The 27158-nt window shown below is 51.1% G+C and overlaps 1 protein-coding gene across 1 annotated transcript in view; it reads right to left on the bottom strand.

The window, feature by feature from the left end:
- Nucleotides 1-26704, bottom strand: part of PTGIS (prostaglandin I2 synthase) — a 37989-nt gene extending 11285 nt beyond the window's left edge. The window contains exons 1-6 of the mRNA XM_032387742.1: nt 26570-26704; nt 18297-18420; nt 16238-16416; nt 13639-13779; nt 8626-8777; nt 1656-1837 (exon numbers count right to left, since the gene is read on the bottom strand). Of these exons, the coding sequence (XP_032243633.1) occupies nt 1656-1837; nt 8626-8777; nt 13639-13779; nt 16238-16416; nt 18297-18420; nt 26570-26643 (852 nt within the window). The 5' untranslated portion in view covers nt 26644-26704. The remainder of the gene's footprint in view (nt 1-1655; nt 1838-8625; nt 8778-13638; nt 13780-16237; nt 16417-18296; nt 18421-26569) is intronic.
- Nucleotides 26705-27158: the final 454 nt, after the last annotated feature.

Below are 27158 nucleotides of genomic sequence, written 5' to 3'. Positions count from 1 at the left end.
GGGGCCCCAACTGTTGATTAAACCCAGCCCTTGCCCCTTGTCAGCCTTCGCCTGCAAGGACAGTTAATGGCTCTGAGAGAAAACTAAAAATAAGCTGCAAGTCGATGGGAAGGGAATTACCCAGAAACGTCAGTCTGTGCAGCTGTCCCAGCTGAGGAGGGGCCAACAGAAGGAGCGGGACCCTGGGGTCCAGGAGAGGACAGCATCCTGAGCCCCACTTTCTCTCTCCTCGGTATCTGGTCCATTACCACATCCATTGGCACTGTCTTCTCTGTTTCCAGAATCCATCCACTTCCTCATCACCTCCATGGCCACCACTTGGTCCTACCACCACCGTCTCCTTATTGGTGTCCCTGCTTCTGCCTTTTCTCCTCAGATCCTGTCCCTCCTTTGCTTAGAACACTCCCAGGGCTCCCACCTCACCCAGAGAAAAATCCCAAGTCCTTACTTACTGGGACCCACAGGCCCTCTTCCCTCACTCCCAGCACCGCCCCCTCTCTACTCTGCTTCAGCCACACTCAACTCCTTGCTGTTGCTCAAACACTGGGTATGATACAACCTCAGGGCCTTTGCACTTGCAGTTTTCCCCACTTGGAAGGTTCTATTCCCACATCCCTCCCAAGCTCCCAACTTCAGCTCTTTCTTATCAACCAAACATCTCCTCAGAGAGGCCTCCCTGACCCCCCGGGCTACAGGAGACCCCCAGGATCTCTCTATTCATGACTTCATTTTACATCCTGCATATCCACATCTAAAATCACCCTATACATGTGTTTCTTTGATTGTCTGCCCCACCCCCACAGCCAGCGAAAACACAAGCAACAAAAGCAGGTCTTTGAGGCCTATGGGAAGTACTCAAAGGAACTTTTAAATAATTCTTCAAAATGACTGTTCTGCATACTCCAAAAATGTCAAGGTCATGAAAAACAATGAAAGGCACAGACACTGTTCCATATTAAAGAAAACTCAAAAGACAGAATGACGAAATGCACCGTGTGATCCTGGATTGGCTGTCGGACCAAGATGAGCCATAAAGGACACTACTGGGACAACTGGCAAAACTGGAATAGAGACTGCCTATTAACTAATGATCCTGTATCTGGGTTAACTGTCCTGAATGTGATCATTGTACTGTGTCACGTAAGGGAAAATTCTTGCTCCCAGGAATGTATGCTCAAGTAAATGACGGGTAAAGAGCCATGATGTCTGCAACTTATTTGCAAATGGTTCAGTAAAATAATCACAGTAGGACAGAGGGAGGAGGAGGAGAAGGGGAGAGGGAGAGAGAGAAAGCACATGCGATAAAATGTTCAAAATTGGGAAATCAAGGTGAAGTGTATGTAAGTGTCTATTAAGCTATTCACACAGCTTTTCTCGCAGTTTGACATTTTTCCAAATTAAAAAAACAACTGAATACTGAATGAACGATCCTGTTCGTGCTAAGGGCCTGACAGTCTGGAAAGCCAGGGAACTGACCGCTGGGTCCGTGTCCGTGCCCACACTCGTGCGGACAAACACTCCCAAACGCACACCCCCACGCACGCGCACTCGTATGCCCACGCACAGGTGTGCGGGCGTGTGCCCGACAGCACCCACAGGCGCTCCCGTGCGCAGCCGCACCTGCGTGCCCCCCGCCCCCGCACGGCCACGCCCACCTGTGTGGCCCAGAGCTGCAGCACCATGGCCCGGGCCTGCATGGCCTCCGCCGTGCCTGTCTCCTCCAGGTGCAGCAGGTAACTCTCCAGCCAGCGGCTCCGGTGGGCCCGGGTAGCCAGCCGGGCCGGGGACAGCAGCTTCCACAGGCGACCTTTGACTTGGCACGCGCGGTCCTTATCCCCTACGGGGCCAGAGCACAGAGGGTGGGGGTTACAGATCTCCCCCCTGCCCCAGCCCGGGGCCACCCAGCCGGATGTCCCTTGAGGCCAAGGGTCTGCTGGTGGGTGTCACTCCTTGGGGGGCGGGGGGCTAGAGAAAGAGGCTCCAGGGAGGGCCTTTGAATGCTGACCTGTTATTCCCCGTCCTCCCTGCCGCCAGGGGACAGGAGTAAAGGGCCTCTTCGGTTTTATTCGTATCTGTGTGTCCAGCACCTGGCCCACCGTTGGTGCCCCGTCAGTACGCCTTAAGTGAATGGTGCTTCTTACGCAGCAGGGGAAGGAACACGAAACACAGAGCGGCATTCTCCCTTCCCAGGGTCTGATCCCAAAGCAACGCCAGCCCGCGCGCCCTGGGGGACATCTACAAGCAGACTCAGCACAGCGGCATTCAGGAGACACTGGGAAATAACTTAACTGCCATCAAGTGGGGACAGATGGGCCTGGGGTCTCATACTCAACTACCTCCGGGGAAGGCAGGGAAGGTACATGAGGGAGGAGGGCCAGGAAGGGGCCATGGGGAACAGGAGGGGTGGGGTGGCCTCTTCTCAGCCCCACGGGCCTGACAGACACACTTGGCCCAGCACGGCCGGGAGCCTGAGTTTTCAGAAGACGATGAAAATCCAGATGTCCATATGGACTCTCCCCCTGTTTTTTAAGGTTAGCATCTGAGCAAGAACTGTGCATCACTGTGCAGGCCGCAAAAGCATCTCTGAAGGTCAGCTGTGGCCCTCGGATTGCCAGCTGATATCACCATGAAATAAACACCGGCAGGTCACGCTCTGGAGCACCGCGCTGCGGTGGAAACCGGGTACAGATCCAGATGGGCCCACAAGGGCAGACCGTTGAGGGTGTGAAGCCAGGTGCTTATTATTTATACGGTGTGTTAACGCTACAAGACGGTGCTGTATTTACAAACGTATGTGCAAATAAAAGATTTGGTTCTTCCGAAATCACCCCTTGGAAAAGCGGATGTTGCTTTGGATTGTTACAAGGTTCCCAAGCACTAGAAACTTTCTTATTGCCTGTTTGGAACCACAAAGCAGTGTTTCAGGAAGACCCATCCATCCAATGGTCCTAAACTGGGCTGCATCTTACAGGGCATTTGAAAGGGTGGAAATGTAGGCTAGGCTTATATTAAAATACACATATATTTTAAGCATCTTAGTTACATTTTCAAATGATATGCTCTGTATGCTCTTCTTCAACCTCTAGACCCTTTGAGGTGATATCCTTCCCAATTTAAAGCAATGGGCCCAACTCTTCATCAACTACATTATCTTCCTGTGTTTCTTAATTTTGGGGGCACTGGAGAATCACCCAGGAGCTTTGAAATCTCTGGATGCCCAGGTCCCACCACAGAACAATCTTGCCAGAATCTCGGGGGGTGGAACCTGGGCAAGCGGAAAGTTTCAGCAGGTGACTGGAGGGTATAGGAATTGTTGAAGTGCCCCCGGTCGATGCTCATTCTGGATGCTTATAAGAATTACCTGATGACACAAACAATGAATCATGGAACACTATATCTAAAACTAATGATGTAATGTATGGGGATTAACATAACAATAAAAAAATTTAAATAAAAAAAAAAGAATTACCTGATGAAATAGCTAAAGGAAACAGAGAAATTGAACACGGATTTGGAAATGACTGGCATTCTTTGAGGTCTGACAGCAGAGCTATAAACCTTGAATATCGCTGTCAACACAACTTTTCAGGATGACTTTAAAAAAGCAATGCAGTATGAAAAGACAACCAGCGGAATGAGGGAAAATATTTGCAAATCATGCATCTGATAAGGGTCTAGTATCCAAAATATATAAAGAACTCCAACGATTCAACAACAACAAAAATCCACCCCACCTCTCAACTCCTCAGTTTTCACACTTGTAAACTGGGATAACGAATTCCCATGCAAAGGGTTAGGCAGGAATTGAATGTGTTAACCTATAAAGCAGAAAGAGCAATGCCAGGCATAGAGAGGCCTAGTAAACAGTAGCTATATTATTAAATAAAGCTACTGAATGTTAGCAAATTGTTAGTCCCTGGAGAATATATTCACGTACTCTTTCTATAATTAGGAAATAATTTGTGAAATAAAGAACAGAGAGTTCACAGCCAGGGAGACCCAGGTAGAAATCCTAGCTCTGTTCCTTCTTAGAAAGATGATCTTGGGGGCGCCTGGGTGGCTCAGTCGTTAAGCGGCTGCCTTCAGCTCAGGTCATGATCCCAGAGTCCTGGGATCGAGCCCTGCATCGGGCTCCCTGCTCAGCGGGAAGCCTGCTTCTCCCTCTCCCACTCCTCCTGCTTGTGTTCCTGCTCTCGCTGTCTCTGTCTCTGTCAAATAAATAAATAAAATCTTAAAAAAAAGAAGGAAAGAAAGAAAGAAAGATGATCTTGTGCAAATAATTTGGATCTCCGAGCCTCAGTTTCCCCATCTGTAAAATGGAGGCAACCTAGCTCATGGGATCATGAGTGCTGTGATTTAGAACTGCTAGGCACTAGTTTCAAATCCCAGACCTCCCATGCTGTGTGGCCTTGGCTGGGGCCCTGTCTACCTCTGGGCCTCAGTCTCCCCATCTATAAAACGAGGGGCTCAGACTACAGTAGCTCTCAGGTTTTTCCTCGGAAGCCCATCTGTTCCCTAGGAACCGGGGGGCACAGTCCAGAGAGGGACATATCTTTAAAGTCTTATATTTTCCCTTTGAGATGTATTAGATTTTTGCATTAGACTCTGTGCCTTTAAAATAAGAGTGCCTTTCCCCCAAAAAAATATTCAAAGAAAAGAGGCCCCTCCCAAATAATCCAGTAAAATGAACATTCCAGCATATTTAACTTGGGGCTCTAGTTAACTGCCCCCAATTCCCTCCTGCATGAGAAGCACCAGACTCAGTGATCTAAGGGTCCCCCAAATGGTCAATTTTCTTTTAAAATATGTTTGTATTTTTAACAGTGCAGGGGGGAATAATGCATGCACCTGGTTAAAAAAAATAATAAGAAGAAAAAGAAAGCAAGCTGCTCTAAGAGTTCAAATGGGCATCTTCATCTCATCTCAGCCTCCTGAGAAGTAAAAATCTATACATGTTCCCACATTCTTACAAAACAGGGATGTGAACAAAACTTATTTTGGTGCTCATTTCACAATATATATAAGTCATTATGCTGTACGCCTCAAACTTGTACGGGGTCATGTGTCAATCATAGCTCAGTAAAATGGGAAAAAAATTAAAATAAAAAACCTCACAATATACCGACTCTTCTACACGTTTTTCATAATAGATTTCATCCTATAACAGTATATCCCGTTCTGCTTTAAGTTGCACGGTTTTCCTCTATGTGAATGCATAATTTACTTCATCAGTCCCTGCTGGGGAACATTTAGGCTGTTTGCTGCATTTGCTATTATAAGCAACGGGGCAATGAATGTCTTTGTGCACCTCTAGACATGAGCTAGGATAATTCCTAGTAGTGGAAGTTCAGGATCAAAGGAATGAGCCTTTCTGCTTTGATAGGTTCTGCCAAACCACGCTTCCAAAGAGGCCGCACTCTTCACAAGCCCAACCAGGTCTGGGGAGCTTTGTCCACCAGCCTCGACCCCAAAGATGAGAAACCTTCCCCGACATTGCCACCTGCTGCCCGCACTGGAAAATGCAGCCTTCCTATCCAGGGCCCAGAGTTGCTCCCTGAATGACCCAGGGTCCCTGGTAGCCTCCGTATGGAGGAAAGAGCAATGGAGAAACCACTCTTTCCTGGAGAAGCAACTGGTGCTGGGATGTGTCAGGTGCCTTGTCAGGTGCTTTACACACAGGATTTTGCAATCAGACCAAGTTTTCATTTTGCTGGCTCTGCGACCTCCCAGCTGAGTGTCCCTGACAAATGACTTCACCTCTCTGAGCCTCAGTTTCCCTACTTGCAAAATGGGTATAATAATGCCAACCTGTTAGCCTTGATGGCAGGATTCAATGATACAAGGAGTTGTTTCTAAAAGGATGCGAAGAGGCAACTCACAGAGAGGAAAAGCAAAGGGCTGGTGAAACACGAAAAGCTGTTTCATCACAGTGGTCAGGGAAATGCCCATAAAGCCAGATGCCCTTTTTTTGCCCATCAGATTGGGGAGGCTTTAAAGGCTGATAACTGCTTGTTGACAAGGTTGTGGGGAAATGCAAGTTAAAACAAAAAGTTACCCGCCTCCGCCCATCAGATTGGCAAACAAATAGAAAGACTGATAACATCTGGTGGGGAATGAGCAGACTCCCTCCCTTCGGGCAGGCCTATGAATTGCTCCATGGTTTTGGAAACGATGTGCAGCAGGGAACAAGAATTTTAATGTGTATGCCCTTCGACGTGGCAAACCCACTTCCAGGAAACTGTCAGAGAGGAATAAAATCACCAGATGGTAGAGAAGATACAAGTACAATGAAACACTATACTAACCACACACACACACACACACACACACACACACACACACACACAAACAAGGAAACAATTATAAATATCCACTGGAGGGGGATGGCTGCCTAAATACTGGCAAGCAAGAGCTGCAAAGATGTCTCAATTCTTCTGCACATTGATTTTATATCCTTCTACTTTGTTAGAGTCTTTTTTGTTTGAGTTAGTTTTACCATGGATTTCCTGGGGTTTTCCCAGCATAGCGTCAGATCTTCTGCAAACAGGGAGAGTTTTACCTCTTCTTTACCCCTTCTTATAACCAGTAGTTGATTTCTCTTATCTAATTGCATTGGCTGACACCACTAGAAGATGTTTGTATTGACAGGGAAGAATACACAGCTATAGTGGTAGGTTAAAAAAAAAATCGAATTGCAGACAATAGATATAATCCCTTTCTAAAATACACAGTGACACTCTAGATATGTATATTTGTCTCTATCTGTAAAATACACTATTCCTATAAAACAGTGTGAAGGGATCTATACCAGCCTGTTAACATTGGTTTCCACAGGAAGCTGGGCTTGGGAAAGTATTATTATTCTTACTGTCTACGTCTTTGAATTGTTAGCCACAAGAATGTTTCTTTCTTTTTTTTTTTTTTTTAAAGATTTTATTTATTTGAGAGAGACAGAGAGAGCATGAGCGGGGTAGGGGGAGAGGCACAAGCAGACTCCCCACTGAACCCAACACGGGGCTCCATCCCAGGACCTGAGCTGAAGTCAGACGCTTAACTGAGTCACCCAGGTGCCCCGAGAATGTTTCTTTCTTAATTTAAACAATCTAATGTGTTAAAGTTTGGTTTTTAAAAATTACATAAAGGAAATGGGGTCATGAGCTGTTGAGAGCACTGAATGAGATCACGCTTAACCTGGTATCTGGCTCATAGAAAGTGCTCAACACAAAAGTGTTTTTTCTTATTACCTCAGCCATTCCTAACAGTCACCCTGTAGGAAGACCCTATTGTTCTCCCCATTTTACAGATGAGATTGTTGAGGCACAGGGACAATATATAGGATCCAGTAAACCATCTCGAGCCATCTGAGCTGAGAGTCTGTCTCAATCACTCCCTTCAACTGCCCCCCAGAGAAAGGACCTGGGGCAAAAAGAAGTTAAGTAACTTGCCTAAAGTCATCAGTGCGGAAGCCCGCCAGTAGGGATCTGAATCCAGGTTTTGCCACAAGTGTCTGAGTCCAAGACGCACATTATTTCTCAACCTTCCTGTAGCACTTGTCATACATGCAGTTTCCTGGCCTCCCTGGAGACTTGGATTCAGCTGGACCGGGATGGAGCCTGGGGACTTGTATCATTAACAAGGGCCCCAGGGGATTCTTCTCACTAGGTAGCTGGAGACACAGTGGCCAGAAGACAGCGCAGCCCAGTGGTTCCCATGGCCCCATGTACTGAATCCTGCCAGAACCTCTTTACCAATACTGAGTCCCCTCTGGAGCCACAAAAATAAATGGGGTGGATTTTCACAAACCCAAGTGGAAATACTCGAGATGTGGGGTTCCATGAGAACATGCTAAGTGGCGGAACAATTCCTTCAATGTGCAAGATCAATGTCCTAAGAGTGGAGGGCTCATAACTAAGAGAAATGAAGGCACGTGTGCCACAAAGGACACGGACAAGGACAGCCTAATTCACAACAGCCCCGAACTGGGAAAGACCCAGACATCCATCAACCAGGGGATGGACAAACAAATCATGGTACCTCACTCTAACAAAATGCTATGCTACAACGAAAACAGACTACTGACACATACGGCAACGAGGCCAAAGTTGACAGACAAGAAGTTGAGTGACAGAAGCCAGACACAGAAGGGCACACACTGTCTGATTCTATTTATGGGAAGCTCAAAAAAGGTAAAACTAATCTGAGGTGAAAGGAACCCATACGGTGGCTCCCTCTGTGGGGTGGATATTGAGTGGAAAAGGACATGAAGCATTTAGATTTACCTCTCAGCTGTGCATTTAGGACCTGTGTGCTCTCCTCTATGAAAATTATGCCTCAGGGAAAAAAAAGTATTAAAAACCTTTAAAAATAGAATAAATAAACCCCACAATGAGGTCTCCAGGCCCTACTGCAGATGTGCTGTATCTACCAGGAACCCCAGCTCTGGCTCGAGCCCTACCCCACACCACTGTGTTCTTGCATATGCCCAGTGACAGGGATCTCACTGCTTCCCAGGGTGAGAGACTGTCCTTCCTCCTAGGTTGTCTATGATCCTTCAGCTGGTGTGTGGGCTCCCCCTGAGTCCCTCTGTCTGCCACACCACCCACCATGGCCCCCCACAGTGCTTACCCACTGACAGGGAGCCACGTGCCAGTTTGGGGAGCAGCAGGTCGAGCTGGCGGAAGGTGTGGAAGACATCGGCTGAGTGGGCGCGGTCCTGGGCCTGGCTCTCCTGGGTACGTGGCAGAGCTTCGACTCCGTACAGAGTCAGGTAGCCAGCTCTGCAGGTGGCAAACAGTGGGTCAGGGGGTCCTCCTTGGACACACCTGGTGAAACCCTCCCACAGTGGCCTACAAGCTTTTCTTCATGCATGCAGCTAATGAGCACCTGCTTTTCCTACTTTATGCCGGACTGTTCTGGGCCAGGGAGTCAGCAGTGGAGAAAACAAAGCCCTCAAGCCCTCAGGGAGTGGCCCCTCTCATGCGGGACACAGACAGCAGGTGGTAGAGGAACGGGAACAAGGGACCTATCAGCCGATGCTCAGAATACGGGGAGGGGCTCAGAGTACGAAGAGCACGGGGTGGGGGCGGGTTCAGGGCAACATCCTGAGCCAGGAAGGAGATGCAAGGTTGAAGAGCAGCGAGGAGGCTGATGAGGCCGTTACAGAGTGACTGAGGGGACAGCAGGGCAAGACAGAGGCACCAGTCAGGAAAAGAGGCTACTGCCCCTGGAGAGGGAGTCAGGGCAGGCTCCCTGAAGGAGGCAGAGTCTGAGGTGAGCAGGGAGAAGGGGAGAGAGAAGAGGTGCGGGCCAAGGGCACAACCTGGGCCAAGGCTCAGAGCCGAGGGGGCAAGCATGGTCTGGTCAGAGAGCTGCCAGGTGTCACTGGTCCAGGCACTGGAGCTGGAATATGAGGGGACAGGGCGGAGCACAGCCAGGGGGTTGGCAAGGCCAGGGACACAGGGCAGGGCAGGGGCCTGGGTGGCCATGGGGAGAAGCTTGGGCTGGACCTGAAGGGTGCTGGGGGTCTGAGCAGGAAGGACAGGGCGTGGCGGGGCATGGACAAAGGATGAGACACAGGAGGAAGCATGAGCCCTTGTGCACACGCACACACACTGCCCACAGGAATGCTCTTAAAGAAAATGTTTTCACCACCAGCCATTTGTAACTGCTCCAAAAGCCCAGCCCCACTGGCCTCAGTCCTGGGAGAAAAACCACAGGTTTTCACTTTTTCCATGTGGTGGGAGGGGCTGGACCTCTGCAGAGAGGCCACGGGAGCCCTGACCTGTCCCCCATCAGCTTCTCCTCGTCCCTGGATCTCCCAGGAGAGGGACTTTCCCAAGGAAAGGGTGGAAGCTGGAATGAGGGAGGGTGGGGGCCAAGAGAGGCCTGTCTAGTCCCACTCTGTCCCTCATCTGTGCAGTGCAGGCTCCAGCAGATCTTCAATCAATGTTCGATGGAGGGATAGGCGGAGGGATTGGAGGGTGTGTGGATAGATGGGTGCATGGGTGGGTGGGTGCATGGGTGGGTGGATGGATGGATGGATGGAGGGACGGGAGAGAGGGAGGGTGGGTGGATGGTTGATTAGAATTTGATCCTGAGAACACTGATCTTGGGAGAAACTATAGGGTCATCATGATTTCGAGCTCAGTCACCCAGACTACTACTATGCCCCCTTTCCCCTGCATCCCTTTCCCTCATCTGTCCTGGCTTCCATGCCCCACAGAGATGGAGAGCTCACGACCTGCCCATCCCACTGCATAAGGCAGCAACTCTTCCCTCCAAACAGCAGACCCTCCCAGGGCCATACCTGAGCCTCTGCATCGTCCTTGTCCCCCTGCCCCTCCAGTCACATGAGGCCCCGGGGCCCTGTTCTCCATACCAGTGCCCCCAGTTGTAAAGGTGCAACTCACAAACTGAATTCAGTCCACCAACATGTTTGGTTTGGTGAAGAGAGTTTTCCTATGAACAAACTGAACTGGGAAAACCACACAAAATCTGGATGCCCCTCATCTCATCTTGAAAAAGGAATCTCCCCCCCGCCCCCCGAACCTGCAGTCCCACCTGGTAACCCTGGGCAGCCAGGGAATCACAGCTGCCCCCCTTATCCAGGAACGAGCTGGGTCAGCCAGCCCTGTGGTCGCTGGTCCCATTTGCACCAGTGTTTTCCTTAAGGCAGAGAATCATTTCCCTGTGTGTGTGTGTGTATATATATATTTCTATGAAAAATAAGCAATGAAAAATAAACCATATAAAACCCAAGAAGGCCATGATGTTTCCCACTGTGGAAGTGAGGGTCCCTCCCGTGGCACCTGCACATCAAAGTGACACGGGACAGGGCGGAAGACAGAATAAATCATGGTGCGTAAACACACATGACCTGTAGGTGGTGCTAGGAGCCAGGAAGAAAAATAAAGCTGGCATGGAGCTGGGTAAAGGGAGGGGGCCATCCTATTAACTAGGGTGTCAGGAGAGCCTTTCTGAGGAGGTTATCACTTGACAGGTGAATGAAGTGAGGCAAGACCCATGCAGACATGCAGGGAACAGCATTCTCAGGCAAGGGAACAGAAAGTGCAAAGGCCTTGGGGCAGGAGTGTGCTGGGCTGGGGCCGATGAGGCAGGATCCTGTAGCCAGGGTTAGAACTTTGATGGGACCGTGAGTGAGGCAGGAGTGCCGTAGGACAGGTTGGAAGGTGTAAGTGGTGGCATCTCATGGTTTGGGGACACACGAGTCTGCACCTCCTGTCATCCAACTCACTCACTCCCTTCCTATCTCAGGGGCTGCAGACGGCACTAAAAAGGCCAAGTCCACCAGGCCAGGAAACAGAAGCTCCATCCCAGGCCTCAGATCCTGAAGACACAGGGATCCATTTACACGTGACCCTCCCCACCCCCACATACACACATGGCTGTTACCAAGGGCGTAAACGGACCCGGCTGCCACCACATCGTCCCCACTCCCCCCCAATGCCACAGCCTCCTCCCTGACTTCTTTTTCTCACACAGGACATAGGGTGACAGGAGCCAGGGGACATGGGAGATGCCCTGCTATGAACTTGCTGTGTGGTTTTAGCTGCTCCTCTCTGGACCTCAGTCTCCCTGATCCCACAATGACGGGGTGGAGTGGACCAGCATCACCCAGATGAATTACAGCCCTGATGGTGTTTGCACCACTCCGGGGTGACAGGAGAAAAATGTGGACCGCTTACACAGCAAGGGTGTGCTTGAAAGTGCAGGCTCTGCAGGGCCGCCTGGGTGGCTCAGTCGGCTGGGTGACTGACTCTTGATTTCAGCTCGTCATGATCTCGGGGTCGTGGGATCGAGCCTCATGTCGGGCTCCACGCTGAGCGTGGAGTTGGCTTGAGATTCTTTCTCTCCCTCTGACCTTCCCCCCGCTTGCTCACTCTCCCTGTCTCTCAAATCGATCAATAAATCTTTTTTTTTAAAGATTTTATTTATTTATTTATTTGACAGAGAGACACAGCGAGAGAGGGAACACAAGCAGGGAGAGTGGGAGAGGGAGAAGCAGGCTTCCCGCGGAGCAGGGAGCCTGATGCGGGGCTCGATCCCAGGACCCAGGGATCATGACCTGAGCTGAAGACAGACGCTTAAGGACTGAGCCACCCAGGCCCCCGTAAATAAAATCTTTATTAAAAAAAAAAAAGTGTAGGCTCTACAGGCAGCCCCGCCATGACCCCAAATGATGCGACTCTGGGCAAATGCCTTAGGCTCTCCGGGCCTCAGTTTCTTCATCTGTCAAATGGGGTTTGTAAAGTTCCAGCCTCGTGGAGCTGTTGTGAGGGTGAGAAGTGTTAACGCACATTAAGCCTACATGAGCGCACATATGTAGGTGTCATAAACGTACCTGTGTGCCCATCTGTGTCAGCGAATGCCTGTCCTTTATTCTGAAACTCTGTCTCTAGCTTTTGTGAAGCAGCTGAAATGGCCTTTGGTTTCTGAAATGCTGGCCAGTTGACGGCACCACCAGAGATCCGCGGCTGTCCTTCCCGCTCTTTCCCATCCCACTGTGCCCACGCTGCCCGCCCCCGCCCCATCAAATCCTCCGCAGGTCCTGCCAACTCCGCCCCCAGAGCTACCCCTTTGTCGCCATCTCCCGGTCACCTCCGGGTCCAGGCTCCTGTTCTCTCACCTGGGCTACGTTAACAGCCTCCTAACAAGCCCCCCGCCAAGGTCAGTCTCTGTCCGCAGCCAAAGAGAGCTTTAAACCCCAAGCCCAATCCTGTCACGCCCCTGCCCAAACCCCCAGTGTCACTCATCTTACTTAGAATAAATTCCAAAGCCCTTCCCGGCCTTGAGGCTCTGTGAGACCCGGTTTCCGAAAGCCAAGTGCTCTGACCCCATCTTAACCCCACCGGCTCGGCTCGCTGGGCTCAGCCGCACTGGTCCTCTGGCCACGCGTCCTCCTACCTCCGCCACTCTGCCCCTGCGGGCTCCTATGTCTGCAGTCTCGGCATGGGGGACATTTGTAGCCAGCCCCCAAGTCTGAGGCCAGACCCTCGGGGAAGCCCTCCTTTTCAGTCTGGTTAGAAGAGCCCTGTAGGCACTGTTGCCCCATCTGCTGATCTCTGCTGCCATATTTGCCACTCTCGGACATATCCATCTTTATTTATTGGTTTATGATCTGTCTCTCCGACTTGTGCTAGCTCTGTGAGTTTCGGGTCATTGTCTTTCCCCTGCTGTGTGCCCGGTGCTTGGAATCGTGTCTGCCGTCGCCAAAGGAAGGGACACTGGGTGGCGCGGTTTGTAATCTAAGTTTACAAGATCTGATAAAAAGTTCAAGTCCTGGGCTGGTCTCCCAAACATTGTGTTTTCCTGGTCTGTGAAGTCCAAGGCTTGGAAGCCACAGGACAAGACGGTCTCTAAAACCTCGTTCTGCGACCCCATCTCTGGACACCTGGCAAGGCCCGCCTCCCTGACCCGGGCCTCCTTTACAACTCAGCCTGAGCCAGGCGAACACCTGGGTCCCAGATACAACAGGTCATCTTGTAGTCTCTGCTTTGCGTGTCCCAAACTGTTGCCCCACCCACAAAGTCTTCGTGGTTCCTGTGGCCACTGTTAGTGGCTGACCCAGGTCTGGAGAGCTGGGCGCCACTCCTGAGAGGGGGAGCCACCCTGGCTCACCTGAGCAGGCAGCTGTAGGAGAAATCGAGGAGACCCATCTCACGCCAGCCATCGGCCTCTTCTATGGTGTCGCCCAGCAGGACGGTGCGGAGGTTGGTATACATGGCGTCCGTGAGTGCCTGGAGGTCCCTGTGGAGGGCCCTAGGGCGGGGAACAAAGTAAGGGTACAGCCTCCAAAGGGAAACACGTGCGCACAGGCGCCCGCCATCCCTAAACCTCCCAGGGCTCTGGTTCCCCGTTGCCAATGGGGGCCTGCGGACAACTGGCCTAAACTCGATAATATTATTATCATTACTATCATCATCAGTGACAATGGCAGTTGCTCTTTATTGTGCCAAGCACTATGATCTCATTTCATCTTTTGACAACTCTAGGGATCACAGTTACTATCATGCCACCCGTTTTAGAGGCAGAGAAACTCAGGGACAGGGAAGAACGTGACTTTCCCAAGGTCACACAGCCAGTAAGCAATGCAGCTGGGATTGAAACCCTGGTCCGCCCAACCCCAGAGTCTGAACCCCCAACCGTGACAGTCTGTCCCTCCTCGGGACACACAAGCTCGGATAAGGAACCCACACACTTCTGGAAGAGAGAGAACTAGCAAGCCAACTCTTTCTCCTTGAGACCCAAAGTTAGGGACACCTGTTTGGATAAAGCATCCCCCGACCAAGGACTGCTAAGGCGTGACCCTGAGTGAAGGCGACATGAGGAATGAGGTCGTCTGGGCTGGCGACCTGGTGTCACTGCGAGTGCCTAGGAGTCTGGCAGTGTGTGCGGCTGAAGCGGAAGTCCCTCCATACTGAGCCTCCACAATACAAGAGTCGACGCTGAGCCATGACTGAGCATGTGACTGGAAGCCCACAAAGGTGGGATCTTGTATCTGAGGTGAAGGCCACCCTGGAACACGTGCAGGGATCTAGACCAGGAAAGGCCCCGCGGCAGCAAGCACACGGTGTCCCCGCGCCACAGCGGAACCAACGTCCAACAGCAACACCTCGCGGCAGCACCGAGAACAGTGCTAGCCTGCCGACCCAGCTCTCTGTCCCCACCTGCTGTTTGGAAACAGGATGGACCCCTGTAGAGGGAGAAAACCACCCGGTTCTAGGATAACTCAAGAGGGGAAAGCCTCCAGAAGGGTTCCACGAACTCCCAGGAAATATAAGCTTTTGGATGTTCAAGTTGAAACGTTGTTGGGGAAACAACAGACATGACCCACGTGAGATAATGGGTAAGTAAAAGGGCTTATCGCAGGGCCTGGCACTTACATTGTAAGTGCTCAATAAATGGGAGCTGGTGTAGCGATTGACCCTGATCCAGCGGTTCCCCAGACCCCACTCCAAGCACTAGTCCTCGATGGAGACAGTAGCCCTTAACAGATGTGGGAGCCATGCCCAGAAGACCACATACTGGCTGATGGGAAATTCCCAGGAACTCTTAGGGCAGACACTGGAGGAAAGTGGAGTCCTCCCTGGGTATGGGGGGCAGGATGCAGTGACCTGGGGATTCTTATTGCTAATGGGACCTGATGGTCCCCCTAGAATGCCAGGACCCAGGACACTCGGGCTCAGAAATATTCCTAGAGGTGACCCCACAAAGCCAAGGTCAGACTGGGCGTTGTCTCTCATTGATGTTCACCTCATATTCTGGCCTTTCCTCAGCTTTAGCAGCCCTGCAAAACCCAGTCTTCTCGATGCTTTTCCTAACCCCAGGAGGTTACCCTTCCTGGAGACGGACCACTAAGAATTACCATCAGACTGCATGAACTCTAGGAGCAGACCCAGAGTCTTATTTCCTCAGTACATCAGCTGGAGGAGACTAGGCTGTGGAGTTTGCAGACCAGGGTTCAAATCTCAGGGGTGCCATCTACTAATGGTGGACCGTGGGTAAGTCACTCCACTTCCCTGAGTCTGTTTCCTCAACTAGGGATAAAATAAAATATCCTTGTAAAATAGGGATAAAAGTACCTACACTTCTTGAGGCAACAGCACAGATAGCAAAGTATTTCTATCAAATCCCCGGCATATGGTAGGTGTCTTCAAATAGTGACTGGCATCATTCCGCACCCCCAGCATCTAGACGGTGACTAGCGTATAGTAGGTCCTCAGATATTTACAGACGTCATGATTGCAGAATGAACGTGCTCACATATCCTCTTGTTGATATAATTCCTCCTTATGTTTCAGGACCTGCATCACTTCCTTGCTGTGTGACCTAGGGCAAGACACTGCTCTTCTCTGGGTCCCAGTATCCTCAGCCATAAAGCAGAGCTGTGAGTAGCTTACCCTCTAGCATCACTGGGAAAACTAATGAGATCACAGAATATGGACTCAAAAATATTAACCACCGCACCCACTTCCTTTCCTTTTACAGATGAGGAAACAGAGGCTCAGAGAGGGCAAGGGACTTGCCCAAAGTCACACAGCTAGGAAGTGGTAGGGCTGGGATTTGAATCCAGGTCTGGCTGACCCAAGCCCCCGGTCTCCTCCTACTGAAATCAGACCTGCCTCCTAAAAGGAATAAAGCTGAGAGGAACCTTTCTTCAGCCCAATTCTTTTGGCCCCTCCCTGGCCACCCTCAGGCACCATCTCCAGCCACTCACGGTTTCATCTTGGCCTTTTCATCACCGGGGCTGTAATGCGGGAGCTGCACATCAAAAATCCTCTCCATGAGGAAGACAGCATAGGCGTGGAAGTCCAGCTTGGTGCGAGGCTCCCACACCACCGCGTCATAGGAGTGCGGGTCCAGGAGCACGGTGACATACCTGCCCCCCACCAGCACCTGTGGGAAGTCAGCAGGGACGGGGTGAGGAGAGCTGCTACGAACGACAGCAGCGCTTGGGGGTCGGGGGCCCACCCTGTGCCAGACACTTAACAGACAATGCTCTCTCAGCCACCCCTCATGATGACCCTACGAGGGAGGGACCACTTATGGCCGCAAACGGAGGCTTAGAGAAGGCACGTAATGTGTCCGAGATCACGCAGCGGAGACGCGGCAGAGTGAGGACAGGCGTTCGCTTTTCTGCACCGAAGGCTGTGCTCTCAACCACCTCACTCTTAAGCACCTCCCATTATTATCTTGGTCACTGCCTTCTCTCCAGCATCCAGGAGAGAGTCTGCCCACAGAAGGCAGCAGGTGCACGTTGTGTGCATCACGGGTGGGCGGACAGACAGACGGACACTGTTGGGTTAATGCTAGTAGCTGTAGCAGCAATACCTGCCTCTGAGGGAGCCTGAGCTCTGAATGTAACCTGCTGCCCAAGAAGGAAGGAAGCAGCAGTGGAGAGCTGTAAGCCTGCAATTAGCAAAGGAAAGGGCATTTTCCCTCAAATGTCTGTTGGGGGAGTCACACAATCCTAACCACGCACTGCCTTGGCCCCAAAGTGTGATCTGGGAGTCACATTAATCAAACTCTCTTATAAAATACAGGCCATTAGGGCATGATCTCAGGGTCGTGAGATCGAGCCCCACATCGGGCTCCATGCTGATTCCCTCTCTCCCTCTCCCTCTATCCCACCCCTACCTTCTAAAATAAATAAATCTTTAAAATACAGGCCAATATCCAAGAAAAAAATGCTACTGAACAGACTGTTAGATGGGTGGGTAAACAGAAGGATATCATCAGTGAATGTATGTTGGATGGAAAGATGAATGGACGAGTAGCTAAAGGTTAGTTGGAAACTAAAAGTATGGATGAATATTGGGTACATGATGGCAGGATGCTCAGTGGGTACTGGGTAAAAGGATTGAAGGATGAATGTTGCATGGGTGGAACTTGAAAGGACACATGGAAGGCGGATGGATGTGGTGGTTGTTTGGATGTTGAAGGGATGGATGGATGGATGGAGATATAAATAGATGCATATAGAGTGGACAGATATTGGATACAGAATGGATAGGTAACTGGATGTTAGGTGCATAGTGGCAGAAGAATGGAAAGATGGGTAGATAAATGGAAGTTGGTAGAAATTGAACATATGGGAGTTCAGTCAGTTAACTGCCCGACTCTTGATCTCAGCTCAGGTCTTGATCTCACAGTCATGAGTTCAAGCCCCGCACTGGTCTCCACACTGGGTAAGGAGGCTAATCTAAAAAAAAAGATATTGAATATATGGGTAAAAACTGGATAGATGATAGGTACATGAATGGAAGGATGCTGGATAAATTTGAGTAGACAAAGGGTTGGATGATGGATAAAGGATGGATGGACAGATGCTGGATAGATATATGGAATGATGGATGAGTGGATAGAAGTTTGATGGAAATGGAATGTATGAATGTGTGTTCAGTGGATATTAGGATGGAAGGATGCTGCTTATATATTGAGTAGACAGGCAGAAGGATAAATGTTGGATGGATGGATGTTGGGTAGATGGAAGTTGAATGGATGGGTAGAGGTTGGTTGGATGGACATACAAGAACTGGACCGACATTGAATGACTTGATGTTGGGAAGATGCTGAAGGGATAATGAAGGGATGGATGTTAATTAAGTGCTGCCTGTACAGCTGGATGGAAAAATGGACAGAAAGTTGGTTGGACCACTGGATGGGTGGGTTAGTATATAACTCAAAGAAGGATGTAGAAGGAATCTGTGAACACCAGGTATGACCGGCCCAGCTGCTCATCCCCTTCCCTCCCTAGAGGCACAGGACGCACTTACAGTAAAGATATCACCATGCTTCTTCTTCATCCTAGTGAGGAAGCTGGCAGCATCTTTTCCAAACTCCAAGGCATGGCCCAACCAGGGGATACTGCCCAGGTCCAGGGGAGGCTCGCCAGGTCGCCTAGAGAAGCCACAGTACTCATCACCATTTGATTAAGCAGGGAAGAAGACAAAAAGTGTAGGGCATAGGGTGTAATTTTTAAGTAGAGAGGACAGAGCAGGCTTCCCCGAGATATTTGAGAAAGACCTGAAGGTGGTGAGGGAAGGAGCCACATAGATATCTGGAAGAAGAGCCTTCCAGGCAGAAGGAACAGCGCAAAGGCCCTGAGGCGGCATCATGCCTGGTGTGTTCCTAGAACAGTAAGGAGGCCAGTGTGGCTGGATTGGAGGGAGCAAGGAGAAACAGCAGAAGCTGAGGCCAGACGGGTAATGGATGCCAGACCATGCAGGGCCTTGGAGGCAGCTGTGAGGACGTTAGCCTCTCCCCTGAGTAAGGTGGGAGCCAGGGGAGAGTTTCGAGTAGCACAGGGACATGATTTGACTTGGGTTTTTTTTTTACAGGATCCTTTTGGCTGCTGAGTAGAAGATGGATTACAGGAGGCCAAGAGCAGAAGCTGGTGTTGGTACATGTCAGGGAGTCCTTGTGGGTGGGAGAGCTTTCTAGAACTCAGTAGTACAAGGACAGAGTTCTCTGCCTGAGCCAGCCTGGACAGGGTCATGCCCACAGGGAAAGAATGAGACTGGGAGAGCACGGCGGAGAGGCAGAAGATAGTGGAAGGACTAGCCTCATCACTGAGCCCTGGCTGCCCCTGCCCCACAATCCTCTGGGGGAGGAGCTGTTAGCTAGGGAGAGCTACCTCACCATCACGAAATGGGCCTCACAAAAGCGCAAGGCTGGTGCTCATGGTGGACCCCTTGGAGGTCCTTCAACCCAGCCTAGGACCAGTGTTTTCATCTTGGAATGATCAGAACCACAGGTTTGCAGAGAGCTCCCAGTCTGCTGAATGAGCGAGTGAGTCACCCCAGCTCTGCACTGTGGAGTCACTCACTCGCTCACCGAATATTACCTAGGAAGCAGGCACTGCTCTGTGTGCTGGAGATAACAGCAGTGAACAGGAGAGGCGAGGTGCCTGACTTCACAGGGCTTCCATACTCATAAGGGGAGGCAGACAAAACCCCAAAAAAGGCAAAATCATTTCAGGGAGTGGGAAGTGTGATAAAGAAGATAAAGGAGCTACAACTCAATGGTGAAAAGACAAATAACCCAGGGGCCCCTGGGTGGCTCAGTCAGTTAAGCATCCCACTCTTGATTTTGGCTCACGTCGTGATCTCAGGGTCATGGATCTCAGGGTCATGAGATTGAACCCCACTTCAGGCTCCATGCTGGGTGTGGAGCCTGCTTGGGATTCTCTCTCTCCCTTTCCCTCTGCCCCTCCCCCTGCTCACTCTCGCTCTCTCTTAAAAAAAAAAGAAAAAAAGACAACCCAATTTTAAAATGCACAAAGGATTTGAATGGACAGTCCCCTAAAGAAGAGGTACGAATGGCCAGCAAGCATACGAAAAGATGCTCAGCATCATGAGGCACTGGGGAAACGCAAATCAAAACCACAGGGTGGTACCTCTTCACACCAAGATGGTTATCATCTAAAAAAAAAAAAAACCAGGAAAGTAACCACTGGCAAGGATGTGGAGAAACAGAAATCCTCCTGTATTTCTGGTGGGAAAGTAAAATGGTGCAGCTGTTTTGGAAACTAGCCTGGCAGTTCCTTGAAAGGTTAAACAGAGTTACTTTACGACCCAGCAATACAGCCCAAAGAGCTGAAAACATAAGCTCATGTACAAACCTGTACACTATTGTTCATGGTGGCATCATTCATAGTGGCCAAAAGATGGAGCCAACCAAGTGTCCATCGACTGACGAATGGACAGACCAAATACGGTATGCCCGAGGCATGGACCGTTCTTCAGCCACAAAGAGGAATGAAGTAATGATTCACGCTATGGTGTGGATAACCTCAGAACCATCATGTTAAGTAAAAGGAGCCAGACACCGAAGGTCACATATTGTGTGATCTATTTCTATGGAATGTCCAGAAAAGGCACCTCCATAGAGATGGAAAGTAGATTAGTGGTTGCCAGAGGCTGAGGGGAGGGGAGAATGCAGAGTGAGTGCTAACGGGGATGGAATTTCTTTGGGGGATGACAGAAAATATCCTGGAGTGAGGCGGTGGTGATGGTGGCACAAACCTGTGACTATTCTAAAACCCACTGAGCTGGATACTTTAAAAGGGGGAATGTTAGAGTATGCAAACTATAGGTCAGTAAAGAAAAAAGAAGGGTGACAGGACAGAGTGAGGGGGGCTGGTTTAGAGAAGGAGTCCATGAAGGCCTCCCCACGGAGGCGCCACGTGAGCAAAGACCAGCAGGATGAGAAGGGAGTGCAATGGAAGAGGGGGGAGAGGGCGCCTGGGTGGCTCAGATGGTTAAGCGTCTGCCTTCGGCTCAGGTCATGATCTCAGGGTCCTGGGATCGAGTCCCGCATCGGGTTCCCTGCTCAGTGCAGAGCCTGCTTCTCCCTCTCCCTCTACCACTCCCTCTGCTTGTGCTCTTCTGTCTATCTCTCTGCCAAATAAATAAATAAAATCTTAAAAAAAAAAAAGGAAGAGGGGGGAGAAGAGGATTTCAGGCAGTGGGAACAGCAAGTGCAAAGGCCCTGGGGCAGGAGCATGCCTTCGAGGCTTTCAAGACAGCAGGAGCCAGCATAGCCGGAGTGGAGAGTGTGGGGGTGAGAGGCAGGACATGACCCGTGGCCAGGGTCAGGCTTCCACACGGGGTCCAGGGGGAGCCCCTGGAGGGTTGGAAGTGGGAGCTGGGAAGTGATGTAGTTATGCTTTTGAAAAGCCCCAACACAGAGACCACTGTGATCATCCAGGGGAGCAACAATGGAAGCGGAGGCGACGCTAGCATCCGACCCCCCCACTTCCAGGACAGGGGGCTTTTTCCCCCCTAAGACACCTTTGGCGGTATGGGCAGGACTAGAGCTTCCTTTCCTTACTCTTTGTCCAGGTTGCTGCCAGAACTCCCCAATGAGCCAGGTGTTATTTCTGGCAGCTTTCATCGTTCCCCAGAAAAGTCCCAAGGAGGCTCAGACAAAGGCAGGAAGCTGGGAGCCCAGGCGTCTGACTCCTGATGTGGTCGCGCTGGCTCCTGGAGGCTGGGCCCTGGATCCAGCTCGGGCCCAGGCCACATTCCAGGGTGACTCAGCCGTCAGCCAGCGGGGATGAAGGAGGCTCTATTTTGGGGGCTGCGGTCTCGAGCCTCACCCGCTGACACTCTCACTGTTTTGAGGTACTGCCAGGCCCTGGGGAGGAGGCGGGGAGGGCTGGACCCTCTCATCCCCAGCTCCTGCCCACACAGCCTGCCCTTCCTGTTTCAGATTCCAGGACACCTTTTCTGATCCCCGCCCCCCCGGAGTTTTAATTCCCATCACATGGGTTCCTCCCCAAACTGCCCACTCCTCACTCACAGACTCCATCGCCAACTTCACCACCTGTCCCGTCTCTCTCCCACTCAACGCGCTGCAAATTGGGGGAGGGAGTTAAGGATGGGTATCACCCCCCCTTTGTGTCCTGAAATAGCACACCTACAGGGGACGGAAGTTCCATGAATGTAGGCACCTGTTGTTGACCCCGACACTTACAACAGTGCCTGGCACGAGTAGGTGTTTAATAAATACATGTCAGACGAATGATTCATGTATACAGTTGGTGCTCAAGGAGCAGCACCTGCCCCCCAGAGTTGCTGAGGGGGTTAAGGGACTCTGGATTGCCCAGGGCAGAGGCTGCATCATTTAGCTGTGCTATCTTGGTGGACTGCCTCTCTATCCAGTAGTTTCACCTCAATTCAGAGCCTTGGGCTCTGGGAGGATTTCATGGGGGGACAACAGGGGGGCTTGTTTCAGCAACCTGAGCTTCCATTTAAAGTGCTAGACCCATCCTTTCCCAGGGCTCACCCACAAGCTGTCTGCCATTAACACTCTCTGGCTTCCCACCCCCTGCCCCTCGCCTCCCACTGTGTAGAGAAAGCATGTGGCCATTTTGCTCTGGTTTTTGTTTTCCTGTTTTTGTAACCAACACCAAAGGTTCAGAGAATTCTCAACATAATGAAGAACAGTCAGAGCAAGGACAGTAGGCAGAACAGATGCACATCAGGGAGGCAACAAGGAGCGGTGGGGACTGTGGCCAGGCTGAGAGAGGGCTCTTCTACGGAGTCCCCCGCAGGTGCTGCTCCATTGTCCCATCTTTCACGAGAAGCTGGAAATGTGGAGTTTTATGTGTGGAACCCCCCCGCCCCCAATTTTCTCCTCTTGCACTGTGTGGCACACAGCGGCCCTTCATTTGTGCTGAATCCGGCCGTGGACCACCATCTGGCAGTGCATGTTGGAATGAGATAGATCTAATTGTGCCTGGAAATTTTGTATCCCTCAAGGGCCCAGATCAGCCCCTGGGCCACCAGGAACCTTCACCTCATCCACGGTGGCCTCTGGTGCCCTGGAACAGGGGCCTCCCACCCGGAGACCTCTTCCAAATGCTCCTAGAGTAGCAGACACACAAGCCCAAAAGAGGAAGAGAGATGTCCTCCGCCCACATCACAGGAGACCAGCTCCATGAGCCATCTCAGGGTACAGATGGAGAAACCAAGGCCCGAAAGGAAAGCAGGAAGAATGTTTCTGACACCCACATGTAGGTCATGAGCCCCAGTGGGCACAGAAATCAGACTCCTAATTCCCAACCCAAGGCCTCCTGATTTTGGCTCACAACCTCTCCCAGAAGACAGTCACAGTTACGGAGCTGGGTTTAAAAATCCTTGCTGTAACTGCAGAAATTTGGACTGGAGACTAGATGATATTAAGAATTTTTAGGGCGCCTGGGTGGCTCAGTCGTTAAGCGTCTGCCTTCGGCTCGGGTCATGATCCCAGGGATCGTGCCCCGCATCGGGCTCCCTGCTCAGCGGGAAGCCTGCTTCTCCCTCTCCCACTCCCCCTGCTTGTGTTCCCTCTCTTGCTGGGTCTCTGTCAAATATATAAATAAAATCTTTTTTTTAAAAAAAAGGAATTCTATATTCTCAGGCAGAATAATAGAACCGTGGTTGTTTTTGACACGCATTCTGAAATATTTCCTGCAGAGATATTGTAACATCTGTAATTTTTTGTAAAAATGCTAACTGTCAAATCAAAAGGGGATCCATACATGGGGTTCTTACACTATTCTTATTTTTCTGCGTAGTTGAAATTTTTCATAATTACAAATTTTAACTTAAAAAAAGCTAGAGGTAAAGACAGCTGCCAATTGACTCAAGTAGTTTTCTTTTCTTTTTGCTTTTTACTGAGAAAAGCATGAATTTTGGAACCGGCTAGATGCGGAATATAATTTCTGTGTGGCCCTGAGGAGGTCACCTAGCCCTTGTAGGTCTCAGCTGTAAAATGGAGTGATGAACAGTACCTCGAGGGTCAGTGAGCAGAAGGGAAGGTGCGGGGCCTTCCTTGTTTGACTCAGATTGGCTCACTTGTACACAGCATCAGCATCCTCCACCTCTTTTCCAACACTTGATTATCTGTCCTTCCTTAGGAACTTTCTGGTTACAGCCACATCTTACTATCTTAACATCATGTGGTTCTAAGACTTTTGAGTGTTCAGATTACAAATAAACTGTGTGGGAAGCAAGGAAATTCGTTTTTCCTGGGAATTAAAAATTCTTACAGCCCAGATTTGTAATCCAGGCAGACCCTGGACAAGTTGCTTAGCCTCTCTGAGCCTCAGTTTCCTCCTCGGTAAAATGGAAGGAACAAGAATGCCCCCTGCTGAGTTGGGAGGAGGAAATGAGATTGGCACCTAAATTGGGGTCCCCGTGGGATCTCCCCAGGGCCCACCCAGCTGCCCCTGAGCTGTCAGTGACCCCTATATCCACACTTCTCCCCAGTACCCACTTGCTGACCCTCCTAAGCCACCAGGTATAAAAATCAACAACCCGCCCTCAAAGATAAATTCGCTCTCCTGGTTATGGCAAGAATTTGCCATATGTTTCACTGGCATTTTTTTCCAACCCCGCAATTCCACTCTCTCCTATTCCCATCATCATCCCCATTTTAAAGAATGGGAAACTAAGGCAGAGAGAGGTTGCTCAGGTTGTTCTTATTCCTAGAGGCTGAGAATATCCATATGCTGAGCATCCAGGGACCCTGCCTCCCAGAATCCATGTAGTTCATGGCTGCCCAGTCTACCCCGGAGTAAAGCACGGAGCAGCGGGTCTCATAGGAAGACCATAGCACTTTGTCCCAAACAGCAAAACCGCTGGAGACAACCTAAGAGTCCATCAACTGGGACAGGAATAAAAAGGAAAAAACGGAACCTTCCATTTATTCATACTACGGAATACTACACAGATGATCAAAAGAATGAATCAGATCCCCATATAGCAACAAGGACGGATATCAAAACTAAAATCTGGAGTGAAAAAAGCAAATGCACAGTCTGAAAACATTTCCAGACTGAGTTTCCAAAAAGCCTGACCACATCCGAAGAATAATTCATTTCTCATAGAAAAACTTATGTGTGGCCTTTTTCTTTTTCTCATTTTTTTTTCCAGGCAAATGAATGAATACATAATTTTAAATCTAACCTGAAAAGGTGTCCAGAGGTTGAAGAAAAATATCATGAGCTTATTGTTTGGAAATTTAACATATATTGTTTAAAAATAAAAAGTTCCCAGAAATGTTCTGGAATTTTTAGACACTCTCCTTTCATGCCCTGTATTATATACAGCCTCATGGAGGAGGTATGATAACTAAAGGCAGTGTGGTACCCTGAATTGGATCCTGGAGGACATGATAGAAAAACTGATGAAGTTCAGGGGCGCCTAGGTGGCTCAGTCGTTAAGCGTCTGCCTTCGGCTCAGGTCATGATCCCGGGGTCCTGGGACTGAGCCCCGCGTTGGGCTCCCTGCTCCTTGGGAAGCCTGCTTCTTCCTCTCCCACTCCCCCTGCTTGTGTTCCCTCTCTCGCTGTATCTCTCACTGTCAAATAAATAAAATCTTTAAAAAAAAAAAAAGAAAAAGAAAAACTGATGAAGTTCAAATTAAGTCTGGAGTTTGGTTGATCTTAACAGACCAGTGTTGGTTTTTAGTTTTGACGAACCTACCACGATAGTGTAAAGTGTTAACAATGGCAGAAACTGGATGAGGGGTATCTGGGAACTCTTTGTACAACCTCTGCAACTTTTCGGTAAATATAAAACCAGTCTAAAATAAAAAGCGTACTTTTAAAAAAACCTGCAAATTTCCCCGCCAGGCTTGCTCTCAGGCAGCCCTATGAGGGAGCCTTGATCAACAAAAGAAGTTTGGAATTGCAGGAAGGAAAGGGAAGGGTTTCAGTCTTATCTATAACAGCACAAATATTTAAGTCAAACGTACTGGGCTATTCCATGTGCGATTCAAATTAATATTTTAAATATTTTATAAAAAGAAAGACCTACTGCCATGTCCCTGATTTGAGATATATGAGATTTACATCTCCTAAATAGCAGAGCAGGACAACCTTTGGGACGAGGAAGCTGAGACGTTTGGCCCCGGTTCTGCCCTGCCAGGCTGTGGGGTCTCAGAGGAGGGGAGACCCCTTTCTGAATCCGAGCCTACCGAACTCCCTCGTCGAGGAAGGGGGATCCCATGGAAAGTGGTTCCAGGGCGGATAAGAGAGCATCCTTCAGGGCCTCTGCCTTCCCCAGCCTCAACTCGTGCATCTGTGCAATGGGGCGAAGAGCGAGGTTACACCCCCCTCCCCCCCCCGCCGCCAAGAGCCGACAGAGGCTGGGGACTGGCTCGAGTGGTGCTGGATCCAGGCAGAGGCTGAAGAGAAGGAGGCGGCTTCTCGCACCCGCAGCCGCTCCGAACCTGCCCACGCACCCACTCCCCACCCGGAGACCCCGGGCTCTCTCCCCAGAAAGCCCTTCGCAGGTGCCGGCCGAGCGCTGTGCACCGGGAGCCATCGGCCGGGTTCCCCACCCCGTCGCCCCACTTCCCGCGTCTCGTCCTCACTTGGAGCCTCCCGCGGCGGCGGCCCGGCCGGGCGCCCTCCCCGACGTGGGGCTGCGGCATTGGCCCCGGAGCCCTTCGCCCCGACGGGCGCCGCCGGGGGAGCGGGGCCGGCGCGGCTCGGGACGAAGGGCTCCGGGGCGCCCTTCGTGCAGGCGGCCCTTTGTGCGGGCGGGGGCACTCACCGCGTGCGCCGACGGCTCAGCAGCAGCAGCAGCAGCAGCGCGCCCAGCAGCCCGAGCAGCAGGGCCCAGGACATGGCCGGGGGCGCGCGGGCGACGCTGCGGCGGCGGGCTGGCTCCGGGGCGCCCAGGTGCCTCTCGGCCCGGCGGCCCTCCCTCCCCGCAGGCCGGCCGCTGTGGGGCGGGGGCTGGCCCGCCGACGGCGCCGGGGTCCCGTGGAGGGGCGAGGGGGGCGGGGCGTCCTCAGGGAGCCCCTCCCCCAGCTCGGCGGCGCGGCCCCCTCCCGGGGCCAGGAAAGGGGTGGAAAATGCAGGCTGGAGCGGAGGGGTGGACGAGGTGGGACGGGAGGGGGGACGCTGGGAAGGGGAGGGGGGTGCTGAGAGGGAGGGGTTATTTGGAGGAGGGAAGGAGGGGAGGGGGAAGAAGAGGAGGAGACGGACTATGGAGAAACCCAGGGGTGATGGGGATAGGGAAGGGGGTACGCGGATGGGAGGGTGATGTGGTGAGAGGGGTGGGGGAGGCCCACATTCTACCTACAGTCTCCTCATCCTGCCCCGGACCTGGAGTTCTCTACCCTGTTTGGGCTAGGTGG

Source organism: Phoca vitulina, unplaced genomic scaffold (genome assembly GCF_004348235.1).
Source record: "Phoca vitulina isolate PV1807 unplaced genomic scaffold, GSC_HSeal_1.0 scaffold50, whole genome shotgun sequence".
Classification (NCBI taxonomy): domain Eukaryota; kingdom Metazoa; phylum Chordata; class Mammalia; order Carnivora; family Phocidae; genus Phoca; species Phoca vitulina.
Note: the sequence above shows the minus strand (reverse complement) of the source record. Positions and strands in the feature narration are given on the sequence as shown.